This window comes from Sinohyriopsis cumingii, chromosome 1 (genome assembly GCF_028554795.1).
Source record: "Sinohyriopsis cumingii isolate HCF-2022 chromosome 1, ASM2855479v2, whole genome shotgun sequence".
Classification (NCBI taxonomy): Eukaryota; Metazoa; Mollusca; class Bivalvia; order Unionida; family Unionidae; genus Sinohyriopsis; species Sinohyriopsis cumingii.
Window position 1 is genome coordinate 102,941,756 of NC_142961.1, and position 23,779 is coordinate 102,965,534.

A 23,779-nucleotide genomic window follows, 5' to 3' on the forward strand; every position below is an offset into this window, starting at 1 on the left:
CTATACTCCTAACAAACTGCACAGACCCCTTATGCATAATGTGATGGCAGATCTGGGCCTGCGCAGTTTGCAGTTGGACCCATAAACAGGTATATAGGGTGTGTGCTAACACTATTTTCAACCTTATCTTTACTACAAGTTCAGGTTTTATCATCAATGTGCTCTTTATATAATACAATCCATCCTGGTCAGAAAGAAAATGAGATGATGATGATGATGCATGTTTTTCTCCAGCTTTCCAAGGCTAGAATTTATTGGACCCTTTTCACTTTCAGGTGGCCCAGTCTAGTTTATCACTTCCTATATTACATTCTTTTTACATCACCACAACTTATAAATATTTATATTAAATTCCTCTGAAATATTGCATTCATTACAAATTAAAATGTATGTCAGCCAAGTCATGCAGGCTTATTTAATAGATAATAATTCTTGTTCAAAAACTGAATACTAACATAGATTTGCCTAAGTCTATTCAATCCTGATTGTTGAATGACCTACACCTTAACACATTAACCCCTGGAGGTTTTTGTCGTTTTCGTCTGAAATTCGAGTAGGAAACACATTTTTGAAAGCTATTTCTGAATACATACTAAAACATCAACTTCCAGGGGATCTTCCAATAACATAATGACTAGTTGTGTTAGAAACATCGTTTTTCATTGACTATTTGGCTCGCGCATGAGCAGAAGGGTAAAAGATGGAGGGATTTTTTTGTGCTTAACAGACCCATTATTTTCGTATCGAGACCACTCTTTATTCCAAATGCCCATCTTATCCTACTTTTTGCAGAAGTTCATCTGTCTGTTTGCAGTTCATACCAATCTGCCTTAGATCTGAGACCAAAAAGTCTAAAATCCGGACACAAAATCGGATTCCAACCATGGGCGAATTTTGGATAGAAAAAATCAGGTCCAAAAACATCTGGTTTTTCCCTCTGTATTTTGCAGTGCAACTAGAAATTCCAGATTATTTGGTATCATTGTAGAGCTATATCTGTCAACCATTCTATAATACCACCCACTTTAGTGTATCATACATGACCTTGATGCTACAGAGCTCGGCAGTAGGCTACTACCTCCTGCCACGTAAACTCGTCACCAGGGGTTAACGTGTTAACTGTCAGCAAAAATCTTCCAGTAAATAATTACTGATCATTTTGGACATTTACAATGGCTGCCATGTTCTAAATGGGTCAAGACATCTAGTTGAGTCTAATCGTAACAGTACCACATGTGTAGCCTTCATTGTGAGATCACAGCATGTAACATACAATCTGGTTTGTACTGGATCACACCTTTAGGTTGACCTTGTCCAAAAATGTAGATTTACTTTAATATGTGCACAAAATTTTAACAAGGACACTCATTACTGAGACAGAGGTAGTCACTAATGATTGCCTACATGAATCTTTACAACTTGTATTATAATACTGCCGTTACACACATGTACCAGTTTATTTTTAAATTTTTAAATTTCCTCATGATCTTACACAACATAATCATGTGTTGCTTCTTTCAAAATTACCATTGATCATTGTCACCTTAACTGACCAAAGTATTCAGTGAGTCAAAATCAATTATTGCTTAATTCCTTATGCTTTGTGCAATCAGGTATCTGTCCAAAGCATTCTCAACCATGTCAATGGTCTGAGTGTTATTCAAGCCTCTTGATGACTTAGAAGGCTTTTTTAAAACTAATAGCACACAGAGAGAAATGCTTGCAAATGATACTGATGGCTATGGCTATGTACCTATTAGAATGCATTACTGATGTCTATGTGTGCCCTTCCTTTTTGCTATGCTAAAAGGTGCTTGGGCTGCAAAAAAAAACAACCCACTATGATAGTAATCACTATCACAAAATGATGACGAGATTCATTAACTGTGGTCAAAAAGAGGAGTCCTTTTGTAGATCTGGGTACCAGTCTATGTATATTTAAATATGGCTTTAAGATCTGTCATTCAGTTTTTACATTATTTTCTGATTAAATAATATGAATATGACTGATCTTAATGCATCAATTCAAGGAGGTAAAAACTTATGTACACTGTATTTTAAATGAAAGATCTTATTATCATTATTATTATTATTATTATTATTATTATTATTATTTTCAACAGCCATTTTAATGGTCTTTCTGGCTGGTCTTTCTTCCCAGGATTAGACCACTTACCAGGGGAGCAGATCTCATAGACTTCCATGGTATCCTTGTCATTCCAAGAAGAATGACACTTTCTGAAATAGTGGAGCTGGTTAGCATTATAGGGCTGCCTACCAAGCTGAGTGCTAGTGCACTACTAGCGCTCACAAATCTCTGAGTTTTCCTGATCATTCCAAGTTCTCTGGTCAGGTCAGTGTACTTTTTTACTTTTCTTATTCATTGCATGTAACGTGACAGTCCCATGATAATACATTTAATGTCAATTAGTAACTTTAACAATCTGGTAACAAACTTGATTTCTTGGAATTTATGTCATATCAAAGCTTTATCACCTGGACATATTAACAGGATTATCTAACATTTAATATATTCGATTAAATCAGTTATAACTTGTTCCTGCAATCATGTTTCATAAAAGCTTCAAAACTGAAGGACAAACAATTCTTCCTCTGTGTGAACAAAGGGACACCTTCTAAAAACCATCAATATAAGACCTGATGAATATGTTATTTAAATAAAATTATGAAAAGTGATACTCACAAAAATAAATGAATTCAAGGTCAGAAGAGTCATGTTAAATTAATTATTCTGTATAAATGGAGTAATATGACTTTTCATTATGTCCAAATAAATAATAAAATTTCTTTCTATGAACATAAATAAGCCCCCTCACTAAAAATCACTTAAGTGTTCTATCTTTAAAACAGATCTGCTTGGCATTATTCAGTTATGAGCTTCATTTCCATACAGTCATTGAAAAATTTAACACCCACCTATTATTGGTCTGTCTGTAAATCAACTTTTGTACTCTTATGTACTGTACCATCACCTTGTTCTGACAATTACAATTATGAGTCTTTTAAATACAATGTCAGTGGAAATTACAGTAGTTTCTTACAGGCAATGTCAGTGGAAATGACAACATTCTCTTAAAGGCACTGCCAATGGAAATGACAACAGTCTCTTAAAGGCACTGTCAGTGGAAATGACAAGTCTCTTAAAGGCACTGTCAGTGGAAATGACAACAATCTCTTAAAGGCACTGTAAGTCCAAATGACAACAGTCTCTTAAAGGCACTGTCAGTCCAAATGACAACATTCTCTTAAAGGCACTGCCAGTGGAAATGACAACAGCCTCTTAAAGGCACTGTCAGTGGAAATGAAAACAGTCTCTTAAAGGCACTGTCAGTGGAAATGACAACAGTCTCTTAAAGGCACTGTCAGTGGAAATGACAACAATATCTTAAAGGCACTATAAGTCCAAATGACAACTGTCTCTTAAAGGTACTGTCAGTCCAAATGACAACATTCTCTTAAAGGCACTGCCAGTGGAAATGACAACAGCCTCTTAAAGGCACTGTCAGTGGAAATGACAATAGTTTCTTAAAGGCACTGTCAGTGGAAATGACAACAGTCTCTTAAAGGAACTGTCAGTGGAAATGACAACAATCTCTTAAAGGCATTATAAGTCCAAATGACAACATTCTCTTAAAGGCACTGTCAGTCCAAATGACAATATTCTCTTCAAGGCACTGCCAGTGGAAATGACAATAGTCTCTTCAAGGCACTACCAGTGGAAATGACAACAGTCTCTTAAAGGCACTGTCAATGGAAATGACATAGTCTCTTAAAGGCACTGTCAGTCCAAATGACAATGGTCTCTTAACTCATTAACCACTGGTGCTGCAATTACGTGGCAGTAGGTAGTAGTCTAATGCCAAGCTCTGCAGAGTCAAGGTCATGTAAGATACATTAAAGTGGGTAGTATTATAGAAAGGTAGACAGATGTAGCTCCACAATGATACCAAATCATCCAGAAGTTTTAGTTGCACTACAAAATGCAGAGGGAAAAACCTAATTTTTTAGATCTGTATTTATTTCACCCAAATTTCGCCTGTGGTCGGAATCCAATTTTGTGTTAGGATTTTAGACTATTTGGCCTCAGATCTAAGGCAAACTAGTCTAAACTGCACACAGACAGGTAAACCTTTGCAAAAAGTAGGATAAGGTGGACATTTGGAATAAAGAGTGGTCTCGTTACAAAAATGATGGGTCCATTAAGCAAAAAAAAAAAAAAAGAAAAAGAACTCCAACTTTTACCCTACTGCTCACGCGCAACCAAAATAACAAATGGAATGATGTATTGAACACAACTAGACATTAGGCTAATGGAAATTCTCTTGGAAGTCCATGTATTAGGATGTATTCAGAAATAGCCCCCAAAATTTCCTACTTGCATTTCAGGTGAAAATTATTAAAAACCTCCGGGGGTTAACGAGTTAAAGGCAATGTCAGTGCAAAAAATGTTTGATGCATGCACTCAGGAGATGGATGGGTGTGGGTTCCAATACAGAAATTTAAAATGTGGCATTTTCATTGTCCTACTTTAAGCATATTTGTCTATATGTATGCCTAGTTAAGACATTGTTAGGACAAATAATCGTACCCTGGACTGCAGGGGTATGTTGTTGTTGTTGTTGTTATGGGGTTTAATTCCATTTTTTCAGCATGTGGCAGCCAGTATAATTGGTTGAGGAAGAACCCAGGAAAACCCTGAGAAGAACCACTGACTCCAGAAAGCTACTGTACCCACATTGACCAAGCCTGAAACATGAACTCATGCAGAGGTGAGATGGCAGTGATATGTAATGGTGAGTGCTTTAGACCACTTGACCACTCTGGGACTCCTGCCAGGTTATAATGAGAGATCAAAACCACAGCCTTATGATTTATCCAATATGACTCAACTCAAAGCATTGTTTGACTGTAGCACACACTAAATCATATACATTTACCATCCACATCAAATGTTTCCTCATGAAATGGTGCATAATTTACATAGAAACCTTCCATTAATAACAGTTACTCAACTCCATGAATTGTGAAGCAAGCGGCTCACAAAGACACAAGCCATGTTTCATGATGTACCTGTTTCTGTGTATAATTGTGAGAAACGCCTTGCCATCCCGCCAGCTCTTAGAGAAGTCCCTGATCTGGATGTTAGGATAGCCTTCCACCATCCGTCTGCTCCACAGAAGAAGTGCATCACGAGCTGTGATGTCCTCTGGCTGACCTGGGACAATCACATCTGACACCTGGAAAAAAATAATTGTCTTTTAAGTTCAACATTCCTTAGGAGTTTGATTATATTCACTAATTGCATTAATGAGCCTTGATAAGATGGGTGTGCATACAGTACATGCAAAAAAGTCCTTTAGCTACTATCACTCTGAAGACATTCGGTTCAGTTTTGATTTCTGTATTGCATAACTGAGCGATGACCTCCCTTAGCCAAAACCTCCATATAAAACCCACCCACTCAGAAAAGACAATATTTATGAACCCCTTTCTTATTTTCACTATATACACAGCACCAGCCACAAAGGACAAACTTCTGTGGTCCCTATAGTCTGTTTTGATGGATAGACTTCAATTTGCTTTCTTCTGTATATCCTCCTCGCTCACCGTATAACAACATCAAATGTGTTTAGTAAGCTGAACTATACATGAAAATTGAGAATGTGAGTAAAATGTCTCAAATTTCTTCAACAACAAGCTTCAAACATGATTTAAAACAATGTAAGACCTCTATCCCATTTGCAGCCAAATGCTATTCATGTATCATGCTGTATGACACAGAAAAGAACTGGTTCCATCTTTATTCATATTTTATGCAAAAACATACACATACATTTGCAAACAGCTGAACCCTGTTATTTTTTAACAGTTTTGACATCTTTGGTTTTGTGTCCAAGTCAGGTCAACATTTGTGATACTCAAGTTTTACACTTTGCACGTGAGCAATCCTGACAATCAGCCTTAGTGATAATGATTACTGTATGAAATGGCAGAATGCAAGTTTCACTAAATTTTGGAATTTTTGTAAGTGTAATATACAAGTTTCACTAAATTTTGGAATTTTTGTATCTCTTGCCAGTTCACACTCCTTACAAGAGGTGTTTGTGACTGTTATTGACCACTTTTGGTTCCATAAATTCATTACACATAGCCAGTTAAGGGATTCACTAACCATAAGTCCTTCCCATTAGTAACCAATATAAATGTATCTACAGACTCTGGAGCCCAGGTTCAGGAAATAATTGTCCAAGCACTCATTGCTTCAACTCCTCCCTGTCCAGTATACTTATCCACACAACTACCATTTATGCTCACTTGCAAACAACAAAGATTCTGATATGCTGCAGCATAATGTACTTGCAGATCAGGGTTTAAGTTGTTCATTCTACTGATTACTCCTAACAAACTGCACTGACCCAGATCTGCCAGGGCATTATGTTATGTCATATCTGAGTGCAGTCTGTAGTGGACTCATCATTTGAGTATATACAGTACTTATTACAAAACCACAAGCACTTGATGTAGTTTGATACCTAAATTTATGCAGACCATGAAAATATTATTTTCTATATAAAACCCTTCTAATTAATTATCCCTTATATAAATATCTAAGAAACTGAAATTTTAAACCTACCCAAGATTTCTGACTTTTATATATACACTTTTTAGTAATCTAAGTGTCATTTGAATGTGGAGATGTGTTAGTCTAAAACATCTTATAATATGTGGGATTTAATATGTGAATGCTTGTGTGGGAAGTTATTAACTAGAAAATGTCAAAAATATGTTAGGTTGTTTTTGTCTGCTCAAATGGTATCACATTTTGAGTATTATATTATTAGGGACATAATAGGTAACTGGTAATATATTGAGCATTGTCATCTAGGACAGCAGTAGGTAATATATTGAGTAGTATGTCATTCGGGACAGCAATAGGTAATCTGCACTATACTGAGTATTATGTCATCTGGGACAGTAGTAGGTAATATATTTATTATGTCATCTGGGACAGGAGTAGGTATAAATTGAGTATTATGTCATGTGGGACAGCAGTATGTAATATATTGAGTATTATGTCATCTGGGATAACAGTAGGTAATAACATAACATCATATCAGCTGGGACTGCAGTAGGTGATATATTGAGAATTATGTCATTCGGGACACTAATAAGTAATTGGTAATATATTGAGTATTATGTCAACTGGGACAGCAGTAGGTAATATAATGAGCATCATGTCATCTGGGACAGCAGTAGGTAATAACATAGCATCATGCCAGCTGCGATTGCAGTAGGTAATATACTGAGTATTATGTCATTAGGGATAGTAATAGGTAACATGTCATTAGGGACAGCAATAGGTAACATTTTGAGTATTACATCATTAGGGACAGTAATAGGTAACTGGTAATATATTAAGTATTATCTGGCACAGTAGTAGGTTGTTGTTGTTGTTGATGTAGGGTTTAATGCCATTTTTTCAGCACAAGATAGGCTATACATAGCAGCCATACATGGCAGCCAGTATAAATGGTGCAGGGAAGAACCTTGGAAAACCCCAGGAAGAACCACCAACCCATGAGAATCTAGTGGCAAGCTTTCTCACGTACCCACGTTAGCTGAGCCTGAGACACGAAATCACGCAGAGAGCGGCGAGATGGCAGTGATCCAGAATGGTGGGCACTTTAGACCACTTAGCCACTTGGGGCCCCCATCAGTAGTTAACATATTGAATCTTATGTCATCTCGGACAGTAGCAGGTATAATTGAGTATCGCTTCATCTGTGACGTAAGTAGGTAATATATCTAGTATTATGTTATTAGGGACAGAAACAGTGTGTTTTATGTCATTAGAGACAGAAACAGTTAATAGTCTGAGTTTTATGTCATTAGGGGCAGTAGTAAGTAATATTTTAAAATTCAAATAAAAAAGAACAAACTTGCATAATATCTAAAGAAAACTCAAATTCTCAGGGTTTTCTTCTGAAACTTTATAGTATTTTTTTCAATCACCTATTTTTATATATAATATAAATTAGTATCAGGCTGACAAACCTGGTGGTTTGGAGAATATTTTGCAATGATCTTATTCCTTCATTCTCATAGTATATGTCTTTGTCTGGTCCAGAACTATTCATTGCCCAACTAGCAATACATGTACTATGGGAAGCCCAAATGATAATAAGTGACTAAATTAATATAAAAAGTATGATATTTGTGCATGGATGACAACAAGTGAAGATAAGACAAAAGAATTCAGGATAGTGACACATGTATACTGCCATATATAATCCCTTGTGAGATGAAACTTGTTATGTATGGCAGAAATGTTGCTGAGTATGTTGGAGAACCTGGAGCTTTGCAGTTTAAAGGCATATACAAGATTCAATCACACACATGAATTCAGACTCTAAAATCTGCCCCCACCCCATAAGACTAACTGAACTACCCTTGAAACAAAAGTAATTAAGTATTTTCTCATTTAAATGCATATTTTTGATATACTTTTGGAAATGGAGATAAAAAATTCTCCACAAGTGCTATTACAGATCCTGTCTATATAGTAATAATTGATTAATGTGTTTTTAAGTATATTTTAGTCCAGTACCTTATGGCATGCCATTCAAATTGTATTAAATATGTTAGACAGATTTTCTAAATCTGCATATATAGTAAAAAAAAAACAACAAAAAAAAAAAAACGTTATCTGCACTGACTGGTAGACATGTTTAATTTCCTGATTTCCTGAAAAGTTGGTCAAGGTATGCAAATGAATTCCATTTCAGCCTGTTTTGCACAAGCAGTACCTTAATTTATAAAAAATTATTTTAAAAAAAAAGGGGCCCTGAGTGGTCGAGTGGTCTAAAGCACTCTCCGTTACAGATCACTGCCATCTCACCTCTGTCTGCGTGGGTTCGAGTCTAGGATTCGGCCAATGTGGGTATGTGAGAAAGCTTGCCAGTAGCTTCTCGTGGGTCGGTGGTTCTTCCCGGGGTTTTCCAGGGTTCTTCCTCCACCATTAATACTGGCCGCCATACATAGCCTATCATGTGCTGAAAAATGGCGTCAATAATGACAATAACAATAATTTAAAAAAAGAACTTACAAGATCCCTTAAGACTACTGAAACATATAAATCACCATATAAAAGATGTAACTCAATCATATAATTTTATAATCATGGGTCTACAGATACAGATATAACAAAATATCAAAACATCCAGGTTGTTTCCCCCAAATAAAAACAGCTCCAAGTCATATTTTTTGAAAAAAATGACTTCAAATCTAATCATGTTGTTGTTGTTGTTGTAGGGTTTAATGCCATTTTTCAGCACACAATAGGCTATATATGGTGGCCAGTATTAATGGTGGAGGAAGAACCCGGGAAAATCCCTGGAAAGAACCGTCAACCCACAAGAAGCTACTGGCAGGCTTTCTCACATACCCACATTGGCCGAATCCTAGACTCGAACCCACACACAAATCTAATCATGTACCCGTTTCATCTTCAAATCACATTTATACTGACAATGGAAATTATCTAATTCCATATGCACACGTTGAAATGTCTTAATAAAAAAAAGTATAGAACAAATTTAATAAAAACTTATTTTTACACATAGAGACTACCACTCACTGCAAACTGTTTCCTTTCTTATAAAGTAAACCCCATTTCATGCATCACAGACCCAGATCTGCTGTCCCATAATGCCCAACAGATCAGGGTCTATACTAGTTTCTTTGTATCACTGGTAGAACAAACAACATAGATCTGAGTCTGCTATAGCATAATACAACAGTGCAGTGTCTACACTGGTTGCTTTGTTTCATTAGTAGAACAAAGATATACCTACATTTATTAACCCCATAATGCCCCAGAAGAGTGGGATCTATGATGCTTGCTTTACAATAGTTGAACAATGCTGATCCAGGTCTGCTATTCTGGTTGCTTTATATCATTAACAGAACAAACAGTGTACACCCTGATCTGGTTAGATATTATGGGTTGACCAATCTGAGTTCAAGATTATTTGCAACCGAATGAACATTAAACACAGTTCATTCACACACCCAATATTTGAGACATGGTTGTTCTTTTATAATGTATATATATGACTCTCTCAAAGTGGAACCAAAAAGCCACTCCAAAAAAACAAGTCCTTCCTTGTTTTAACACTTATTCAGTGACTATTTCCACTTCATTGTTTTATAAGTAGTCCTAAAAGCAGTACAGTACTTGTCAGTACATAATGTTAGTTTTGTTGGTTGCTTGATTCTGATCTGCACTTTCGACATATTATTGTTTATCATGCCAAAACTATTAACTGCCTTCCCAAGAATGCACAATGGCATCTTACTCTGGCTGTCATGGAAAGCATTATAGCAAGTACCTTTCAAAATATTCGAGCAAGGTCAACGTCTTCAAGTATACTCTAGGACTATCACAATCAGATTTACATGAAAATTCAGACCCACATGCAAATGAACTAGTTTTTAAGTGCCTCAGTGTGGCACAATTACTACTGTTGCAAGCTATTATCTTGAACTTAATTTGGGTGTGAATGTAGCTTTGATACTGCAGTACCAGGCATGTGAGTGTGTGAATTTGATTTTTAATGTAGTTTAAACAATTTTACAGTCATATTGCTACAATGTCTGCAGTGTGGCAGGTTATATAGTGATGTCTAGCACTGGGGCATCATGCCGCAAACATGTAGCATAATGTCCCACCCAGTCACATCCTGACACCAGGTCGACCAGCCCTAACACTAACCTCTTCATGCTGAGCACCAAGGAAGGCAGCTGCAAATATGATTTTGTAAATAAGTCTTTGGTATGACTCATCCAGGATTGAACCCATGACCTCCCACATCCAAGGCAAACACTCTAACCACTAGGTCACCAAAGTGGTCCAGTACCAGGCAACCCTACTTGTAACAATGCATATTTCTATGGTTTGAGTTAGCAATGTTGTAGCATGGGATCACCACAACTTGTCAGAAATGAGATCTGATAAACTCAATCATGTCCGTTAATGACAGATACAATCTAGTTTGTTGGAGCTGAGATTGTGATATAACCAAGTCTGTTGGAGCTAAGATGGTATGACAATGAAAATCATCTACATAATGTTTAACATATATATTGGTCTATGTATGCTGTGCCAGTACATACCTGTGCATAACAACATTAACTGACCCAGATCTGAAGTTGCAAAATGCCCTGGGAGACTGCTTTCAACATACCCAAGTGTAATTGTAATTGAATAGACCTAGATCTGCAGCTGTATAATGCCCTGGGAGACTGCTTTCAACAAATTCATGTGTAACTGAATAGACCTAGATATGCCCTGGGAGACTGCTTTTAAAAAAAACGTGTAAATGAATACAACTGGATCTGCCCTTGCATAATGCCCTGGGAAACTGCTTTCAACAAATCCATGTGTAATCGTAATTGAACAGACCTAGATCTGCAGTTGCATAATGACCTGGGAGATTGCTATCAATGATCGGCATAAAACTAGAACCACCACTGTATTATGTAAAGAAAGGTACGAGTCTATGCAGATCACAGTATGTATGTGCATAATACAAACAAATTTATTAAGTACAAAGTTCAGCACAATATTCATAGGTCAGTCTATGTGAACTGTCCGAAATGCTGTGTGGAGGTTGCTTTGGTGTGTACCTAATGAGCATACTATTTAAATACTCAAAAACAAAAGTATCAGACATACTGGCATCGATTGATGCCAAGGCAATATGGAAGAATTTTGCAAAGCAAAACACAAGAAGTGATTCAGGCTGAATTTGAAAAGATTTAAACCCCTTACCCATTGGCTTGTAAGCTAAGATACAAATCAACATGTGGAGGAATGAATTTATACTATGCATCAAGAAGTAAAGTTACATCATTGTAGCGTTGAAACAAAGCCTAATTAGTCAGGACATAATAGTGACTAGGGATGTGATGATGAAAATAAAAACATCATTACGTCACAGATCTTACTTCTTGTACCATAAAAGAATTTTCAAGTAATGATTCATGGTCAATATGACTTGTAACAATTAAGACTGGTGTATGGGCTAGCCTTGCAATAAATTTGGTAGCTAGTGACAATTGATCTCTCTCATTTGGAAGCATGAATGGATTTTAATTGGGACTTGCTTGCTTAATGGTTAGAGACAGATTCTTCTGACTTTAATGGAGTAATAAAATGTGTGGCTGTTAATACATTAACCCCTGGAGGTTTTTGTTGTTTTTACCTGAAATTTGAGTATGAAACACTTTGAAAGCTATTTCTGAATGCATCTGAAAACACCAAATCTCAGGTGATCTTTCAATAACATACTGCCTAGTTGTGTTAGAAACATCATTTTTCACTGGCTATTTGGTTCACGCATGAGCAGAAGGGTAAAAGTTGGAGTTCTTTATTATTACTTTTTTATTATTTCTTTTTACTAAATGGACCCATTATTTTTGTATCGAGACCACTCTTTATTCCAAATGTCCATCTTATCATATTTTTTGCAAAGGTTCATCTGTCTGTTTGTAGTTCATATGGTTTGCCTTAGATCTGAGACCAAAAAGTCTAAAATCCGGACACAAAATTGGATTCTGACCACAGGCCAATTTTGGATAGAAAAAAAAATCGATTCCAAAAATTGAGGTTTTTCCCTCTGTATTTTGTAGTGCAACTAGAAATTCCAGATTATCTGGTATCAATGTAGAGCTACATCTGTCTACCGTTCTATAATACCAGCCACTTTAGTGTATCATGCATGACCATGACACTACAGAGCTCAGTAGTAGGCTACCAACTCCTGCCACATTAGCTCATCGCTAGGGGTTAATGAGTTAAAGAAGAAATCCTGATTTGCTAAACTAAACAATGGGGTGTGGGTTCCAAGGCTTTTAAGAAATTCCCCATTTGAAATTAAGCTAAGTTTCTGAGGCGAGCCAGAATGTATCTCTGGAAAATATAAGTATTTCTCATTAAACTGTCTAAGGACACGTGTCAGAAAGTGAGGGACACAGAAGGAGAGAAATCTGACTACATAAGAAAGCGTGAGTCTTGAATAAAGCACAACGTTAGTCTCAACTGCATACAATGTGTGTTCATTGATGTAAATTTGTAATTATCTGCTGAATTTATTCATTTTAAATTTGTGTATCAAGTTCAGATTTAGTTTTTTTTAAGTAATGGAAATCATGTAGTGCAAGATTTCATGCATTTCTTCTGACACGAATTGCGAGGGGTAACTTAAGCAATATGTATCATGTATGCTGAAAACAGATTTTACTATGTCTATGTCAAGGAATCGCTAATTAGCTAAGTACAAGTAACATAGTCAGGACCAGGTGTGAATATATATATCAATTTCCACTCTCATGCCATAGATTACTATTTTGATTTGTCATGTGATCATATCAGAATAGTCACAATCTATTTTTTATGAGGAAACCCCTATACAATTTTCAGCTTTCATAGATTACGCATGAGCTTATTTTCAAACTTTTTTGACATTTCAAATGAAACAGAAAAAAAGAAAAGTAAAGTTAATTTTTTGAAAATATGAACAAACACAGATGGAGAGGGAGAGAGTGTGTGTGTGTGTCTGCTTTTGATTTTTACTGTAACTTTAAATTAATTTCAGTCATATCGCTACAATGTCTGCAGTGTGACAGTTTATAGTGATGTCTAACACTGGGGCATCACGCCACAGATATGTAGCTTCATGTCCAACCCAGCAACATTATCCTGATGCCAGGCAGATCAGTCCTCACACTAACCTCTTAATGCTGAGTGCCAAGTGAGGCAGCTGTTAGTACCATTTTTTAAAGTCTTTGCTATGACTTGGCCGGGGCTCGAAGCTGAGACCTCCTGCATAAGAGGTGGACACTCTCTTTACACAGATGGAGTTTATTTTATTGTCTCCCTGATAAAGCTTTGGGATAATAAATAGTCACCTCTCGATTTCTATTAGTTTCAATGCGAAAAAGAAACCATACCAAAAAGCTTTTTTTTAAAACTGACTACAAACTAGATCTTTCTGACTGTTGTTGTTGTTGTTGTTGTTGTTGTGTTAACGCTATTTTTCAGCACAAGATAGGCTATACATGAAAGCCAGTATTAACAATGGAGGAAGAACCCGGGGAAACTCCAGAAAGAACCACCTACCCACGAGAAGCTACTGGCAAGCTTTCTCACATACCCACATTGGCTGAATTCTAGACTCGAACCGATGCAGTCAGAGATGAGATGGCACTGATCCATAACGGAGAGCGCTTTAGACCACTCGGCCACTCAAGGCCCCCCTTTCTGACTGCAAACTAGATCCATTTATCAAGCAATTAGTCTGTTTTTTTAACCAAAGAAAGATTTGCAAGCTTTTGCCCCCAGAACAAATTCACAGAGTAATCAAATCTGGCTGTTTAATAACTTGTACAGCAATTTCCATGCCAATTAGTTTCAACTTCTATGTCCATGACACTTTAATGGAAGAGGGTAACATACCATACAAAAAAAGCACTATAATTAATTAGGCACAGAAAATTTGCAGGATTGTTTGTCTGATCTCTGATCACCTTTTCAGAAACAACAATAATTGGACCTACACTCCTTGAATAAATTTTGGAATTTAATCATGGTATCCTGTTGATGAGATGAAAAGAAATTAAATTCATGACATCGTGTATTTATGCCACTAACCAAGAGTGTAATTGATTAATTGTAAGATACAAGAGACAATTTACAAAGAAGTGATCCGAAAGATGTTTATAAGCTGTGCCTATATAATATATGGGGAAATTTCTCAAGGGTTTAATTTTTGCAGCTTCTTTTGTCAATGAAAACTTATTAACTGGAAACTGTTAGAAAGAATTTGTATTTCACAATTATGTTGTTTCTGCTTCATCGGCCAAGTTGGATACTTTGTCAGTTACAGGTAATACTAAGAGTGTTGCTACTGGCTCCAATATTAGCTTGGGAGGAACAAGTGTGCTTCATCCCACAGTCGACAAGGGCCGACTTTTGCAAATTTGAAACACTTAGACTGAGAACTTATTCTTCTGCTTAGTTCTGCTTAGATGCATCTAGAAAAAACATTCAATGTTTTCTTGTATTTCAGTGTGTACAACTGGCCAAACTGTTGAGACTTATTGCCTTCTCCCAATTAAAACTTTCATTTTTTTATGATTAATGCTTATCATCTGATCTTGTTAATCTACTTAATCAAAAAATTAATCTAATAATCTACTTGTTAATCTACTTAATCTAAAAGTTAGTCTTAATAATCTACTTGTTAATCTATTTAATCCGTGGGCATTGAATGAAACAGACTTGTCTGTCTGTTTTCCCATGAAAAACTGGTAAGCAAAACTTGGAAATGTTTGGTTTGGTTTTGTGAGGTTTAACATCATTTATCGGTACATGATCGGCTATACCTTGACCTGGGAGCTACTGAATGTCATATCAATAGGGTTCTTTCTGGGCTGAAGGGAACAAGCATAGTGAACTTAAAATGTACTATGTGTGTGATTTAGATTTTTAGCGTAGCTTTAACAATTTTTCAGACATATCGCTACGATGTCTGTAGTGGCAGTTTAAGCCGAGGTCTAGCACTGGGGCATTATGCCATAGACATGTATCATGATGTCTCGCCTAGTCACCTGACACTAAGCTGACCAATCCTAACACTAATCTCTTAATGCTGAGCACCTAGCAAGGCAGCTGCTAGTATCATTTTTATAAGTCTTTGGTATGACTCGTCCAGATGGAGTTCCATGACTTGATAGAAAAGGACATGAATGTTCCCCCAACTATCCATTTACCATTACTGCATGTGATCCATTATGATATAAAGTACCTGTACACTGCCATTTACACATCTTTAGTGGCAGACTGCCTACAGTATACACTTGCTTATAAGGCCAAAAAACAAAATTTTTGTGTTTCCTATTGCACTAGTTTTAAAATCAGGGTAGGCAGGGGCTAGGTTTTTTAAAAAAAAAACATATAGTGTACTAGGCACTTCAAGTAGTGGGCAAAAATGGTTCAATTAGATTCTAAAAGTTTCTTTTTTTACCCTGGATGGAAAAAAGTGCAGGAAGATTTGGGTCTGAGCAGTTTCTTAGTAGTAAGCTGTAAAACAAATGACACAGACCCTATTGGCTGGCACATTATGCTATGGCACTTATGATCTTTGTTGTTTGCAATTTGTCTCAACTTATAAGCAAGTATAAAATGTACTCGTACACCTACTAAGCCTTGAAAATCACCACTACATAAACCTGATGTTCCTGGTGCTTCATACACAAGTCCTAAGTAAAAAAACAATCAAATGTACTTTGATAGTCTCACTGAACCTGCATTAGCTGACAACTTTGTAAGTGGTCTTATATAATAGGCCCAATACATATACAAACGTTTGACCTGTGGTCAAATATTTAAACAGTGTTAGTGACCAAAACTATCTTGTCTTACAGAAACCAAAACTGCATTCTAAACAATTTATCTAATTGCCTGTCAAAATGGGAAAAAAAATTGTTGTCTAAATTTATGTATTTAGCAAAACTTCTTTTCCAAGTTTATCATACATGTGATTCTACTGGTGGTAGGCCAAAAATACCACTGTAAAGGCTGTCTACTGCACACACCATATTATAGCTGAAATTTATTACTTCTCAAACATAAATGAAGTTTTTAAAAAAAAAATATTTAAAAAAAAGCTCAAACCCAATTAAAGGAAAACTGAAGCAAGATTTCTTTGTAGGCTGACCATGGTTGTCCAATTGTTGCCAGTCTCCATTTTTCACAAGATGCAAAGTGATTCAAAGGAAAAACTGAACCAGAAAATTACTGACCGCCTGTTATTTGTGATGCTTAATACATGTAATCACAATGAATGTTATCAGTGGTCACCAGACAGTGAGTTTCTTTAAGAAAACCAAAAATGTTATTCATTTTATAAATTAAAAAAATCAATTCAGTTATTTATAAGATAAATAACTCTTCCTTTTATATTAACTTACAATACTGACTTGACTCGTATTAATTATTATGACTAATATTTTCCAAATCAAAAACATGAACAAAATGCATCTGCTTTGTTTTTGATACCCTTCAAACATGCAAAATTTTTGCCAATAAGATCTACTGGTGTACAGGCCAACTGACTTATTAAAATTTGTAAATCAATATACTCATTTGAACTCCTGGTTCTGTCACAAGCATGGTTTATGATTTAAAGGATAATTGGTCAAAGACAGTCACATGAGAGACAATTAGAGATGAACTGTGGGCAATAAATACAAATGATATTGAAAGGAATCAACAATATGATGGTACAGTATATTTATCCTCAACAACTGTTGTCATTTTAAAGAAACCTTATCCCTCCTAAAAGCAATAAAAAATCTTCAGGAGTAAAGCCTTTTGTTTCATTTTACTGTTTTTAATTTCATATGGCACCAGCTATCGGGCTAAACAGCAGTAACAATAGGCCTCTAGGTCTCAAGTAGTTAAACTTCAAAATGAATGCCAACTAGCTCTGAAGCTGAAACTTGTTTCACAAAACATTGTCAAGTACAGTTCTTTGAGGGGAAAAATGGGTTGAGCAGACTGACATGTATCACTCAGCAGTCACACCTCCAACATCACATATGTAAAACATCAAGTATCTTGATTGATTTACTGGCTAGTAAAAAGCAAGTTCAGAATGCAAAACACCAAAAGACTAGCAACCAACACCTTTCAGATCCATAAATCATGTTCACTTATTGCTCAACATGGCATAGTCTGTTATCCCTGAATCTTGTTTGTGTGCCTTATGTGTGATCATAAGTAGAAAATATATCAGCTGGATTCTGGTCTATGTAAAACTATTAACCACTGAAGAAACCACACACTGTGCTTAGTTTCAGTGGTGAAGGAAACTGATAATATTCTATAAAAATAAACAACAAGAATATGACTGCCTTTTTATTGAACCCACCTGCACAGAGTTGGAGAGACATGCAGATATAGCAATAGATGGAGATACATACAGATGTACAGACAGATGGAGGGACAGACAAATGTACAGATGTAAATAAGTAAAATAACAGTTAAACTTAACCACAATAGAACACTATTCATTGTTCCAGAATTCAAAGTTGCTTTCCTGTTCATATTTCAAATCTCCCCTCCACTGGCCAGGACACTTGGTTAGGCTACTATGCAGACACAATCCCACCTCCAATTTACCTTTCACCAGTCAAAAAGCTCAGCTAGATCTGTAGGGTCACATACCCTTTTTCTGCACTCTGAAACCACTCTTCACCAGCCAAAAACAATTGGTGAGGACTATGGGGTCACACACCCTCCTGCCTGCTTCCTCCACTTCTAACTTTGGCTGCTTTATATTTTTAAAACATGTCAATATATGTATGACAGCTTGCTTTCCACATAGCATGGCTATCTTGCAGGAACACATTTTTCCCTAATGTTGCAATGTCAGTATTGCTCATTGAGTATAACCTGTTCACTCTTCACAACAATTTGCCCAAACTGTTAATTTGACTGGCTTGTATGACACACCTAAGTAAATGTGTGCTTCTCATCTGCCACCAGATGTGCACACCAACAAAGATATAGAGGAAGGACATTAATAGCATCCATCTAGATATGGGCTGGTACTGCCCAAAATAACCTAATGTCTAATGGACATAATATTTATCTGCCCAAGGCCGAAGGACAAGGACTAATGAAGGTGATCTGGATAAAAGGACAGTGGTATAAATGGCCTAGGCCATCAGGTAATAATGTATGGAAAAGAAGAAGTCTGCAGGCTACATTTCAGAAATGATTAGTAAAGAAAAGGAACAGAGCAAACAAAAAATTTCTTTTGAAACTTCCATTTCTGTTAACTATATTCAATAGGCTCCCATTACAGATAAGGAAACACTTTCATCTGATTCTGAATAAGTAGGGAGACTGGACTCTGGCTTTAATAAAATATATTGGCAAAATTTGTCTGGATTGAGTGTCCTCACTAGAGTCACTACTATCTTGAGAGCAGCTAAGGAGGTATTAACTACGATCACCCATTTTGTTTGTTTGACCACTGCCTGCAATAATGTTTGCATTGTACTGTAAGGTCTCTGGTGCTATATTCTTAATGCTACATGATAGCTTAACACAAAGCTACAAGGGTCTGCATGTTGAACCCACCCGCAAAACAATGGCTTCCAACAGTGTGACCTTGACCCTAATGTCCAAAGGTAGAGACAGTGTGTTGTTGAATAAATTGGCTTTGCTTCAAAATGATTCATTCAGAGTATGAAAAGAATCCCCATTTAGGGACTTTAACAAAATGCAAAGCATCTGACTAAAATCTTAATGCAAAGTTTCTATGATTCTAACTTATAATGATCTCAATGTCAAAGGAGTGAATGAGCATATCACACAATGAATAGCCTTAGTTCTTTAACAATTTATCGAAGGTATGAACTGAATCCATCATGTGATTTATGAAATATAAGAAAACAAAAACTTTAACCAAAACCTTAAGGCAAATTTTCTACGAATGTTACCTTGACCCTAGCATCAGAATGAAGAAGTAAATGCCATAGTTTCATAATGATATGTCGTGAGTATAACAAAATCCATCAAAAGGTTTATGACAAAAAAACAGATTTCAAAATTCTTTTAACAAAAACCTCACTAAATTATCTATTACTGTAGCCTTTACCCCAATGTCAAATGGGTTAGAAAGCATGTCAAAGAATGAATTGTCTTAGCTTCAAAACAAGTCCTGCCAAGTATGATGAAAATCATATGACGAGAATCAATGGGTTTAAGAAACTGTATGCAAACAATATTAATGATGCACTGTACAAGCCAAAGCCAGGAATGTAGGCAAGGAAGGGCCATAACTCTTCTAAATGATGTCCAAAAAAGTGCTGGAAATCAAATTTTTCTGTGGTCTCATTAATATAAAATGCTTTACAAATCTGGTTAGAATGCAACAGTTACCTGTAAAATTATCTTGAAGAACCCAAATTGCTGACAGATGAAATGCGATTACACTAAGGCTCCACCTTAACTTCCTCCAGTAGTGAGACACTAAAAGCATTGCAAATCCAATGATTTTTTTTATCCCACCTTATCTGGCAATGATTATATATAATTGGGTCTACAGGGTGTGTTTCAGACCTTAAAGCATGCCAATACAAAGCTTTTTTAATAAAAGATTGTTCTTGGAAGTAAGAAATCCTCTACAAAACCCAGTGTTACAGGAAACAGGAAGTTGTACAGAGTCTGCCTTTACTATAAGCAATCAATTAATTCAGCCTATCAAAAGAGAGACCAAAACCTTGAGAACCTCCAAAACCGGAATAAAAAAGTTTCGCTTTTAAATAAATTTTCCATGGAACCTTGTCTCCCCTGCATTTAGGCAATATCTCTCTCCCCACCCCCATTCTGATATGCAAATCTTAAACAACATTTTAATGTTGACAATGCCAATGATGGGTGAACAGTGACACCCGTGTCTAACAATATTTACAACAGTTAGACTAATCAACTGATTATTATGATCTATACAAGTTTACAAATGCCTCTACAAAAAAACATTTGCAGGAAAATTTGTACAAGTGTTAATTTTTTTTAAACATAGTTGGTGATAATCTTCAATAAACCTGAACATGAACAAAAACTTATAGTTTAAAAAAAAAGAAAAAAAAGAAAGCAGTTAGTGTGATTATATTGGTAAAATCAAACATTTTGATAGAAACAGACACATCAAATATTTTATACAATTGCCAGGTGGTATAATGCCATAAATTTACTATCCTAAATGAGCATTTACAAAAATTTTTTGATATGCATGTGCAAAGTACTCATAAAACTTTACTTTTTTTATTGTATTGTGAACTGTCAATGGCACTTGTACATTTTTACCTCTGTGAAACTTACACGAAGTGATATCAGTTTCATAAAATAGCCATTCAGACAAGATGAACCGGTGTAATGGCATTCAGTGATCTTTTCTGTACTATCGTTCTTACTGAAAACCATGTACCAGGCGCTAAATTGGCCCATCTGAATACAGATGTACATTCCAATATTTAGTTACATTGGTGGTTAAGCCTGCAGACTGTATTAATCATATAAACAAATTTGATGAATCTTTCTATAACAGTATAATACACAAATTACTTCCATTTCATCACGAAAATTCCAAGGTAAATACCACCCCCCACCCCCATTAAATAATGTCGATGAAGTATTCTTATATGTGATTCATGTTTTAGTATATAAATAGAGAGGGATATACATGTATGTAGGAAAGTGACTCTTCTTGTATTTTGCTTAGCACATAAAATTACAGTTTAGTTGATGTGATATTATGCATGAAGAATCTAGAAATGCTGCATATATATTCCATATTTTGTTTAAAAAATGTATCAATAATGTTTTGTTTGTTTCTTGGGTTTTGGGAGTTCTTTTATTATTATGCATCAGTGATTTTATTTACCTTTTCTGATTCTGATGTGCTAATCAGTAACAAAGTTAAGAAAAGAGGACAGAAAATTTGTACGTTTATTTCAATGCCTGAGTTTTACCAATAAATCATAATTTTGAAAAATAGTTTCCAACATATAAGAATGTATAATTGTAAGCATGTATTGATGGAAACAGCAATACAAAACCTGCTGTGCCACAGCCACCCTTAAAATGATACACATTTGACACACAAAAACTAACTGAAAGGGAAACAAAATGATATAAATGAATATTATTGGTTTCAACACGTTCATTTGGGACTCACTCACTCACTCACACACACACACACACACACACACACACACACACACACACACACACACACACACACACATATATATTGCAAACATCCCCTCTTGTTGTAAAGGGTGAGGGGTGATTGGCAGATTGTACCTTCTTTCAATGTGTCAACTTTATTCGGTTCTCATTATCGTTATCGTCCTCTGTGTTACTGCCTGGATCACGTAAACTTATAGGAGGAATAGAGATCTGAGCAGATATATAGAACAGAACAACTCGAGCCCCCGTACATAGAAACTCTAAATTTTATCAATTAAATAAACAATGGTGATAACACAATATATTAGGAAGATGCATTTCTTCGTGGAATAAATCTTTCATAGAATTTCAAAACACAAATATATTTATAAAAATAGCTGATCTGTTTTAATGATAGAATTAGTTCATAATACGATTGAATGAACAATCGAAGTCACTGCCTTGTACAACTGCATAACCTGCTGTTCTCTGTCCTTTCCCCTTTGTCTTCTCTTTATCCCTCCCAACCCCACTACTGTTTCGCCTCCTTTCGGCCCTCAAACTCTGTGGGTAGGTGGATATGTAAGCATGAAGATACAGATACGTGGATACATCAGTGCGTAGGTAGATTTGAGGATACTTCTGGGAATATGTCTGAAGAACTATTTTCCCCTTTTTGAGCACTGTTCGTTTATACCGCCAAAATTGTGTTAGTCGACCTTCCAGACATCCAGTCCCTTGGACAAATGTTTTACAAGAGAATTCCGTGCAAACTGACTCTCGGAGTCCCCTGTACCTTTACTCTTGCATCATAGCTTCGACTAATTAGATTTTTCGATGGGGGGGAATATTTACAGCCACTAAATTTCATGTGGGAAACATGCCCCTTATTTAGCATAACCAATCAGGATGAAATACATTTATGGCCTTTTATCTAGGTGCCAAAAGTGGGTCAACTTGACCTTCCAGGTTTCAACTAACAGTTTCTGGAAATTTTTCAAGTTTGACAGTGCCACTATGAAATCGAAGTTAGTTGTGTCCCTAATAGTCCATCCTACAGTTAAGTAAACGAATGCTTAATTTAAAAATCTCTACCACTACCTACCAGACATTTGGAATCACTGCAGTATAGCGATTTAATAAGCACCTGTCCCCATACATCTAATTGTTCTCTGGCCCAAACTAATGTGCTTTTTGCAGATCAACAGAAATTTACCCCATCACACATACACACACAGACATATATATATTCTTTTAATGTGTACATACAACAGTTTTACTCAATGATGATTTGAAAACAATACAAAAGGATGACAAAGAAATAAAATGTACAAATTTTTTGCTGTTATACACTCATATATTATAGAATATATCAAAACATTACATAGAGAGGGAAGTGCAAATAAAAACAACTTTATTTTTACATACATGTAGTGAATTATTACGTGTTACGAAATGTGACTCGGTACTTTGTCTGAAAATATCATGGTGGCAGCCGGGCACAGTGACATCATGGTCTATTTTTAGCACAAGGTTGATTTTAGTACAAGCGCCATTCCGTAAAGAATGGGTTCTAATAAATAAAGCTCTGAAAGTATTTTATTAACATGTTCCCATGATGCATCAGGCAAAACAAAACCCACAAATGTGTGTTTCCTGTTGACTGACCATCCCAATATCTCACTGTCAATACTAATACTTTTTTCCCCTCATAGTAAAAAAAAAAAAAGACCTGCCTACTGCCTACCCTAATTTTAAACCAAGTGCAATACAAAACAAATTTTTGGTCCTCATGCAGTTCATCTCGTTGACATTGCATTTTTTTACAACATCCAGCATTAAAACTAACGGGTACACTTAAACAGCTGAGGCTTTAAAAAACTGTGTGCAATAATATTCAAAATGTCTATATCATTGCTATAAATTTTCAGATGTACACATTTTTTATTG

At 35.9% G+C, this 23,779-nt stretch overlaps 1 protein-coding gene across 1 annotated transcript in view; it reads right to left on the reverse strand.

The window, feature by feature from the left end:
• The window catches only part of LOC149807465 (uncharacterized), a 496,731-nt gene that overhangs the window by 252,191 nt on the left and 220,761 nt on the right, over nucleotides 1-23,779 (reverse strand). Inside the window, exon 8 of the mRNA XM_089956330.1 lies at nucleotides 5,092-5,258. Within this exon, the coding sequence (XP_089812456.1) occupies nucleotides 5,092-5,258 (167 nt within the window). The remainder of the gene's footprint in view (nucleotides 1-5,091; nucleotides 5,259-23,779) is intronic.